This window comes from Neolamprologus multifasciatus, chromosome 2 (genome assembly GCF_963576455.1).
Source record: "Neolamprologus multifasciatus chromosome 2, fNeoMul1.2, whole genome shotgun sequence".
Taxonomy (NCBI): domain Eukaryota; kingdom Metazoa; phylum Chordata; class Actinopteri; order Cichliformes; family Cichlidae; genus Neolamprologus; species Neolamprologus multifasciatus.
The window spans coordinates 9,661,479-9,671,027 of record NC_140440.1 but is presented as its reverse complement, the minus strand read 5'-3'; the positions used below and the strand labels follow the sequence as shown (position 1 = coordinate 9,671,027).

Sequence of the window (9,549 nt, the reverse complement as noted above, 5' to 3'; positions counted from 1 at the left end):
CTACTTAGTAATGTAGATACTGTTTAAAGCCCCACAGGCACACTTATCTCAATGACTTAATGACAGAAATCATAATTCAAACATTTCATGATTTCTGTCATTATTGTTACAATCTATAAACATGTTCAAAAAATCATTCAAATAAAAGGTCAACATTAGTACAATGCATATGCCAAAAGCTCAGACTTTGGAAGCTCTGTTTTAGACATTTTTTTCAATCCTTTGTTCTCCATGACATTACTGGGACCAGTTATCTCAAAAATGGTCATCTCAGACATAGAGCTGCACACCAAAATGCAGTTCAGACCTGCTGTTTGGCAGCTAAATTAAAGTTTCCAAAAAGGAAGGGGCAAGGGAGCTTAAATAATTTGCTTTAGTAATGGAAGTGTTGCACCAAGGATAAATAAGCACTATTTTGAATGCTCTATGGACTTAGCAGAAATAATTTCACTCCAAGGTCTATTTTTCTATCTGCCTGACTCTTTTCTGTACTTTTTTCACTTCTCCTTTATCTGGTTTCCTTCGTTCTTCTGCTTCTTCTGTCCCTTCTTCACAGCTGTCAAGAATGAACAAGAAGTCCTTGAGGTGCTGAAAATTTTAAAGTTTACTTTTGCACAACTGCACAGAGTCCAATGGCTGATTATGCTGTGTGCCTGAAACCTTCACAGCATTGACAGATTTGACATCTAGTGTATTTGTTATGGCCATTTTAAAGAGTGAGAATAAACCTTGAACCACAGCCCCTTTTTTTCTGCAGTACACAATCACTGCAAAGAAGACTAACAGCTTTGAGTGACGTCTACAGTAAATTTCCAATTCTGTGCCACCCGGTCATCCCTAATGGGAAAGCTGCCATGTTACGTGTTGACAGTCTTTGTTTACTTAAACAAGACAGTAGGGTGATGTTCTGATAAAGATAACAAACCTAAGGTCTTTTTTTTATCAGTAGCTGAAGGCTGATGCAAAGTTCACCATCAGTGTGTTTGTCCTGTTCAGCTAAGTGAAACGGACAGCCTTGAAAGGAAGTCTTGGGAAAGCAGAAATGTTATCATTCAAACAGGATTTATGACAGAGGGAAAATGTAATCAAAGACTACACTTCGCATGGGTGAGTTCTAATTGTACTGTCTTTGTCTCAGCCTTGATGATAAGTAAACCAAGGTAGAACAATTAAAAATACTCATAGTTCATGTTTGAGATTCTACTTGTATCCCACAGAACTGTGCAAAAGTATTGACGTCTTTATATTTTGCTTCCATCAAGCCAGATTTGTTGGTAATCTTTGAAAGTAGTCTTGTACAATAATTCTCCAGGCCAAGTCTTATAAAGTTTGTGACACAGGCTGCTTTTTCACTTATTTTCTGTCCTTGTACCTGACCATTTTCAAATGGATTTTGAATTTCTTTATTTGTTAAGCCACGTAAAAATGTAACTCTAACCTATTGTTATGTGATGGCTGCGTGCAGGTAGGAGAAGGACCCAAAGTGCAGACTCCGGAGACAAAACTTAAACTCAAAACTGCTTTAATCTTCAACTCAAATATAACATAACTGGAAAAATCAAAATAAACTGGAAGGACTGGAAAAACACACAGCTACATAAACGGTAGATCGCGACAATGACAAACTGAAACACAGGGCTTAAATACATAGAGGGAGCAATCAGGGAATGGACAACAGGAGGGAAACACAGCTGGGGCAAATCAGAACTGACGAGACAAGGAAGCGTAAACTGAACACACTAGGATAAGACAGAGACCTTCAAAGTAAAACAGGAAACACATAACACAGACTGAACAAAAGACACAGACTCACATGCAGGCACTACAACAGAGGGAACAGAGATGTGGGACCAGGGCAGACACAGACTGGACACGGGGATATAGCAGACAGGGGAGACAGCAACCAAGGATTACACAGAAACAAACCATAAGACATGACTCTAACGAAAACCCAAAGACTAGAAATTATAAATAATATAATAAACTCAAAAACCCTGGGTCAATGACCCAGGCATCCTAACAGTATCCCCCCCTAAAGGGCTGGCTCCCAGACAGCCCAACCCGAAACACCAAAACAAAAAACAACCCAACCAGGGTGGGCGGCGGGGGAACAGGATGGAGGGACCGAAATGAAACAAACACATGGAGCCAGTGACAAAAAATACAGGGAGCAAAAGCCCAAAACAACAGCACCGCGGCCCAGCAACAGTCTCGAAAAAGTTCAGGAGGCCGGCCCGGAGGCTGACGGCACAACAGTCCAAACCCGGGCAGTTCAGGGGGCCTGGCAGGTGGGAGGCACCGGCGGCGACGGAGCAGGTCAGGAGGCCGGCCGGGCGGGAGGCACCGGCGGCGACCGAGCAGGTCAGGAGGCCGGCCGGGCGGGAGGCACCGGCGGCGACAGAGCAGGTCAGGAGGCCGGCCGGGCGGGAGGCACTGGTGGCGACGTAGTTCAGGGGGCCGTCCATGATGGCAATGATGTCCAGTCATCGGCCCGGAAAGCGGCCGAACAGGACGTGCAGGACGAGCAGGACGAGCAGGCCGGACAGGACGTGCAGGCCCAGACGGCATGGGGACCTCAGGCACAGACGAAGCTAGACAGAGCGAGGCAGGACCAGGCGACGCCGAAGGCGAAGACTCGGAGGCTGGACCAGGCGACGCTGAAGACTCGGAGGCTGGACCAGGCGACGCCGAAGGCGAAGACTCGGAGGCTGGACCCGGCGACGCCGAAGACTCGGAGGCTGGACCCGACGAGGGCGGCGCTGCAGGGGACGGCGTGGGAGCCGCAGGTCGCTGGACGGGCCCCTCGGACCCTCCAGCGGGAGCAGGAGGCTGGACGGGCCCCTCGGACCCTCCAGCGGGAGCAGGAGGCTGGACGGGCCCCTCGGACCCTCCAGCGGGAGCAGGAGGCTGGACGGGCCCCTCGGACCCTCCAGCAGAGGCAGGAGGCTGGACGGGCCCCTCGGACCCTCCAGCGGGAGCAGGAGGCTGGACGGGCCCCTTGGACCCTCCAGCAGAGGCAGGAGGCTGGACGGGCTCCCCGGACCCTCCAGCGGGAACAGGAGGCTGGACGGGCCCCTCGGACCCTCCAGCGGGAACAGGAGGCTGGACGGGCCCCTCGGACCCCCCAGCGGAGGCAGACGAAGGCTGGACGGGCCCCTCGGACCCTCCAGCGGGAGCAGGAGGCTGGACGGGCCCCTTGGACCCTCCAGCGGAGGCAGGAGGCTGGACGGGCTCCCCGGACCCTCCAGCGGGAACAGGAGTTTGGACGGGCCCCTCGGACCCTCCAGCGGGAACAGGAGGCTGGACGGGCCCCTCGGACCCCCCAGCGGAGGCAGACGAAGGCTGGACGGGCCCCTCGGACCCTCCAGCGGGAGCAGGAGGCTGGACGGGCCCCTCGGACCCTCCAGCGGGAACAGGAGGCTGGACGGGCCCCTCGGACCCCCCAGCGGAGGCAGACGAAGGCTGGACGGGCCCCTCGGACCCTCCAGCAGGAACAGGCGGTGGAGTAAATGACCGAGGCGGGAACTGAGCAGGTGACTGAGCCGATAGGTGAGCTAAAGTCTGAGCTATGGAGAGAAGTTTAATATGTATTGACTCTTGTAAGAATGGTAGTAATGGTGCGCGAGGTGGTGGATTAGCAGATGGCTGGGCTAGGTTGTCTGAGCCTACAGAGCCTAAAGAAAACTGCTGGAAGGGCTCACCTGAGCCTCCAGTGAGGTCAGAACCAGGTGCAGGTACCTGCCGGACACCAGCCACTCCCACCCGAGGAGAAGGTACGGGTGCCGGAGCTAACTGGTTCCCGGTCATCCTCACACTGGGAGCCGGGACAGGCACCGTCAATGGCTGGGCAGCTGCTGTCCCCACCCAAGGAGCTGGCATGGGTGCAGCGACAGGCAGAGGCCCAGCCGGCCTGGACACCGGAGCAGGGACCAGCTGGACCTCAGCCTCCCTCACCTGAAGCACTGAAACAGGTGCAGGGGAATGCTGGGCCCGAGCTGCCCTGGGAGCAGGAACACAACGGTGCAAAGGAGCAGGCTCAGCAAACACAGACTCCTCTAAAATGTTTCTTAGCTTCCTACCACCACCACGTCTAACAGTCTTAACAGTTTTCACAGTCTCAGAATTTACAGTGTGCACATGATTGTCTTTTTCCAGCTCAGAGGGAGCAGAATGAAAACAGTCATTATCCCTCACCATGGGGAGTGGCTCAGCAGAGACAGAGTGGCGACCGCGTGAGCGTCGCTTTCTCTGGGAAATGGGAGGTGGCGAACTGGGCTGCGAAGAGGAAGCAGAGAGTTTGTGAAGCTCAGAACGTGGCAGACCCAAAAACAGAGCGAAGGACTGCAGTGGAGTGAGTCTAACGTCCGGCATCACGTAATCCTTCTTCCTCCGCCGCTTAACCCTCTTGTCGGACTGGTAATCCAGGGGTGGAGGCGGAGGTGTAGCGACTGGAGAAAATGAGCACGTGCTCAATCTGATCGCCCGAGGCACAGGCGCCGGCTCGGCCGTAGCCATGGCAGTTTGGAGGCTGCGGGGCCCTCCCCGAGCCAAACGTGAACCATAGAAAGGTGACTTGAGCTCCCGGGCATGCTTAGCCTCCTGCCTCACGCTCTCCTTGAGGAAGGCAGAAACTGCGGGTTGCCGATACCACACGGAGTCTGCTGGGTCCATGTTACGGTTGCGATCTTCTGTTATGTGATGGCTGCGTGCAGGCAGGAGAAGGACCCAAAGTGCAGACTCCGGAGACAAAACTTAAACTCAAAACTGCTTTAATCTTCAACTCAAATATAACATAACTGGAAAAATCAAAATAAACTGGAAGGACTGGAAAAACACACAGCTACATAAACGGTAGATCGCGACAATGACAAACTGAAACACAGGGCTTAAATACATAGAGGGAGCAATCAGGGAATGGACAACAGGAGGGAAACACAGCTGGGGCAAATCAGAACTGACGAGACAAGGAAGCGTAAACTGAACACACTAGGATAAGACAGAGACCTTCAAAGTAAAACAGGAAACACATAACACAGACTGAACAAAAGACACAGACTCACATGCAGGCACTACAACAGAGGGAACAGAGATGTGGGACCAGGGCAGACACAGACTGGACACGGGGATATAGCAGACAGGGGAGACAGCAACCAAGGATTACACAGAAACAAACCATAAGACATGACTCTAACGAAAACCCAAAGACTAGAAATTATAAATAATATAATAAACTCAAAAACCCTGGGTCAATGACCCAGGCATCCTAACACCTATGAATCACTCAAGCACAAGACTCGAGAAATGAACGATGTTGTCTACCCATAACAGACAACTAATAATCAGCAAATAATCAATTTTAAACTGTATCTTAAGGTAGTAGCAAACTGTTGCAAAACCACATAATTTCTTCCTGTTTTTTCAGGTGAATCACCAAAAATGCCAAAGATGGCACAGTTTCATGGGCATAGATGATTTCTGAAAATCAGTTAGCCAAAAGCTTGGCATATCTTGGAATGGTGTGCAGCATGCCCTTAAAAAATTTGAGGAAAATGGACAAATTGACAAATTCAGATACTTATTAGTATCTGAAATTCGTGTTCTTAAGTACAAGAAAAAAATCCAGCAGACCTGACACATAACCTAAGAGATCCATCTGAAACCTTAAGTTGTGCCATCCACTATTTGCCTCATCAGAAATGGTCTTAGTGGAAAGGAGAAACATGAGGAAAAGGCTGAAGTCAGATTACATGAGAACTGTGCTGATAATAAGTGGTGAATCTAAAGTTCTGGTAAAATCTTTGTACAACAGCAGTGATTTGTAGAACTGCAGAGCTGCTTCAGTGACAGACTGCTGCATCCTAGATGCATGAAGGAGCGTTTCCGCAGGTCCTTCCTCCCTGCAGCTGTCAGACTGTACAATCAGAACTGCTCCCAACAAACATAGATGTTTACATCAATGCTGTAACTGCAATAAGTTAGTTAATTAACCAATTCGCACTACAACCTGGTTTGCCTCTTACCTGTAATTATTTTTATTTAATTTAATAACTGTACAGTTCTCTCTGTTTATAGTAACCATTAGGGATGGGTACCGGTATCCGGTGCCATCATGGCACCGGTTCTGACATAAACGGTAGTAACCAGACCGAAAAGCAGCGCACATTTCGGTGCTTTATTTCCTGAGCTGTGATACACTTTCTTCTTCCTTACATTTGTATTGGCGGTTGGCAAACAACTGAAAGGTGCATTACCGCCACCAACTGGTATGGAATGATACACTTTAGATTCTAGCCAATCATTTTAAGTTTCCGAGAATAGTAGGCGGGTCCAGGTACGTACGTTCTTTTAGAGCAGAGCTACAAATTAAAAATGTCCAAGGCGAAGCGGTCAAAAGTCTGGCTGTACTTCACAGCAAAAGATGCAAACTCAGCAGCTGCAACAAGTGCTTTAAGGTGATACTGTGATACTGTCAAAGGAGGTAACACCTCAAATCTGATGAAACACCTGGCGACGCATAGTGTTTTTTTTAAAGCCGAGAAATGCGCCGTATTTGATAGCTTGCTGCGAGACCTCACACCGAGCACATCTACTGCTTGTGGGTTGCCTGTTATCGGACCCGGAATTAGCAACATCCCCCAAAAACCCGAAGAGGAGAGTCCTGGCCCCTAGCCCTGCCAGTGTAGCAGAAATGATGACGGATGATGATGGCAGCAGCAGCCGTTCTTCTCTGCGTGAGTAGCTTAATGTTGTTCGTGTGTAATTTACGTTGAGTAGGCTAACCACGTTATTACATTAATGCATGTAAGGTGAACAGCAAACACCATCATAGCTACATGCGGCTGTCTTCTTGTTTGATGGCAGATACTCCCTTCACCCTGGCCAAAAAGGCTAAAATGACCAAAGAAAAAGTGGAAAACAGTTAAACATGAGAGGTTTTTGGACAAAGTTTGTGTTTTTTTCCATTGTTTAAGCACTGCTTCCAGCCAAGAGTGATACCATATATGCCCCATAGCTGCAGAAAAGGCTAACATTGTTATCTTTTTACAAAAAAACAGCTGAACATGAGAGGTTTTTGGACCACTTTTGTGTTTTCCATTCTTTAAGCACCGGTTTGAGCACCGTTTAAGCACCGGCACCGTTTCAAAAGTACCGGTTTGGCACCGGTATCGGATAAAACCTAAACGATACCCATCCCTAGTAACCATTGTCTTTAATGTAAATATGTAAGAAAAATTGTGTATGTTTCTGTTCCGTGTCCTGTGTACTGTTTGTTTCTATATTTGTCTTTTTCCAAATTTCCCCTTGTGAGACAATTAAAGGATTATTCTATTCTATTCTATTCTATTCTTTAACATGATGGAGGCTCTGTTATGGTTTGGAGCTGCATTTCAGCCAGTGGTCTTGGGTAAAGGCTCTCAAAATTGATCGAATTATAAACACAAAAAACTGCAGTGAGATTTGGTTTCACCATGAAATACCATCTTTATGACATGCAGACCGTTGATGTGAAAGAAGAGGATGCTAAAGATACATTGAGATGGAGGCACATAATTCGCTCTGGTGACCACTAAAGGAAGCAGGAAAAGAAGAAAAACACAATACCACCTGGAAAGTGTCTGATATACAAAGTTTATCCTCAGCCTCAGTTTTTCAGCATGGCATGTTAAAAGCATGCCTGGAAAAAAAAAAGCACACAATACAATACTATCAGTCATGAATTGGCCTCCTCAGAGGCCAGACCTCTGCATTATTGAAGCAGTGTGGGGTCATCTTGACAGAGAATGGAACAAAAGGTAGCCAACATCCAAAGAAGAGCTTTGGGATGTCCTTAAAGAAGCCTGGAGAAATATTCCTGAACCCTACTTAAAGAAATACCAAGAAAGTTTGCCTCAGAAAATTCAGGCTATATTGAAGATGTAGGCGGTCATACCAAATATAGATTTTCAAGCTTTTTGAATTGTAGAAATTGTTTATGCCTTAAAAACTGTATTTCCATTTATGTCTGCAAATGTTTCAAGAAATTGCTACACTTCCCCTTTTCTTTGGAAAGTGTAAAGTAATGAGGGGTGGCTCAAAACTTTTGCACAGTACTTTATTTCAGTATTTTCATTTGCTAAATGTAATTAAATCAGGCAAGAATGAAATACATCTCAGAGCAGACACAAGTTGAGTGTTGCACAATATATATATATATATATATATATATATATATATATATATATATATAAGCTAAATGTGTCAGTGTGATAGACAAAGTTATTTATCATTTCTCCAGCAAGTGACATGCATTAAAAGGTCAGCGCCATACACGTGCGTGTGTTTGATTGTGTGTGAGGTGACAAAATGAATTCAGTTTGAATTTCTGTGACAAATGGCAGCACATGCAGCTGCAGAGGGCAGAATGTGGCAGGCCTTTTGCCAGTTTATGACTTCCTGCTTTAGTTACACCATTATAGTGTCAGGCTAGAATTTTCCTATTTTGTTAATATTGGTGTGTCATCCATAATATGGGTATTATTTTATCAGCTGTCACTAGTAGGAAGGATGTGAATGGTGGCAACGGGGGCTCCATTCCAGATCTCAGTAATTCTGAAGGTTGAGAGTAAGACTTCAGTCATTTAGTTTGTGTATGCACATTCCCTTCATGATGTGTTTGAAATATGAAAATTGTATTTATTATGGCCATGACGTCTGTGCTTGAACCTTGTAGACCAATTAAATAGAGCAAAAAAGATCTCCAGAGAAGGGCTGTGTTGCTGTCTGTCAGTAACAAGAATCTATAGCCAAGGAGCCTCAACATCAGCATGCTAAAGTCATGACGGTGCTAAATGTTGTCAGTTTTGCAGGGTTTTTTTTTTTCGTAAACAGATGATGGTCCATCATCTTCTGCTTATCCTTATCAGGGTATAGGGCAAGAGGTGGGGTACAGCCTGGACAGATCGCCAGATGCAGGGTTAAAACAGAGAAACAGACAACCCTTCGCACTCACATTCATACCTATGGGTGGAATTCTGTGGGTGAAAGCTGGTATGCATGAAAAAAACCTGCAAAGAGCACTCCATACAGAAAAACACAAGGAAGGTGGTGGAATCAAACGCAGGACCTTCTTGTTGTGAGGCAACAGTGCTGCCCAACTGATAATGGTGCTGCATGAAAAGTTAAGGTATCATCTAAGTGACTAGACTTCACATTTTACAGACATTACAAACCCATTCCGATCTGTCCTGTGGTGAAACTGGTGAATTAACAGACAGCCAGAGTAGCTTTGTTTAAGAACAGTGGGCAATGTTTTAGCTCAGTGGGATGTGGTCGCTGGCACTCAGGAGGTGGAGCGCAGGGTCAGCGGTGGGAACACCCAGTGCATCCAACTGTTTGTGGTGTGTGTGCAGAATGAATGTGAGTGTGTTTGAATACGTGAACATAGTCTGTACTATAAAGGTCCTTTTAGTACTTGTTAAAACCAGAAAAGCACTATTAGTGTTACTATTAGACCAAATCAGTCTTAGCTGTATTTACCAGTGTAATCAAAGGACACCTGTAATTAGCTCA

The 9,549-nt window shown here is 46.8% G+C and overlaps 1 protein-coding gene across 1 annotated transcript; it reads right to left on the bottom strand.

The window, feature by feature from the left end:
- Positions 1-459: 459 nt before the first annotated feature.
- LOC146523968 (uncharacterized) lies at positions 460-5,263 on the bottom strand. Its single transcript, XM_085135285.1, has 3 exons — positions 3,892-5,263; positions 3,242-3,792; positions 460-556 (listed from the first exon to the last, which is right to left on the bottom strand). Exons 1-3 carry the CDS (start codon positions 4,669-4,671, stop codon positions 460-462), a joined length of 1,428 nt encoding a protein of 475 aa, XP_084991411.1. The 5' UTR covers positions 4,672-5,263.
- Between the last annotated feature and the right edge of the window lie 4,286 nt (positions 5,264-9,549).

Coding starts and splice junctions, on each gene's coding strand:
- LOC146523968 (XM_085135285.1), bottom strand. CDS start 4,671: ATGGACCCAGCAGACTCCGTGTGGTATCGGCAACCCGCAGTTTCTGCC. Junction 3,793..3,891: donor GGCCGGCTGGGCCTCTGCCT/GTCGCTGCACCC, acceptor ACCGGGAACCAG/TTAGCTCCGGCACCCGTACC. Junction 557..3,241: donor ACTCCTGTTCCCGCTGGAGG/GTCCGGGGAGCC, acceptor CATTCTTGACAG/CTGTGAAGAAGGGACAGAAG.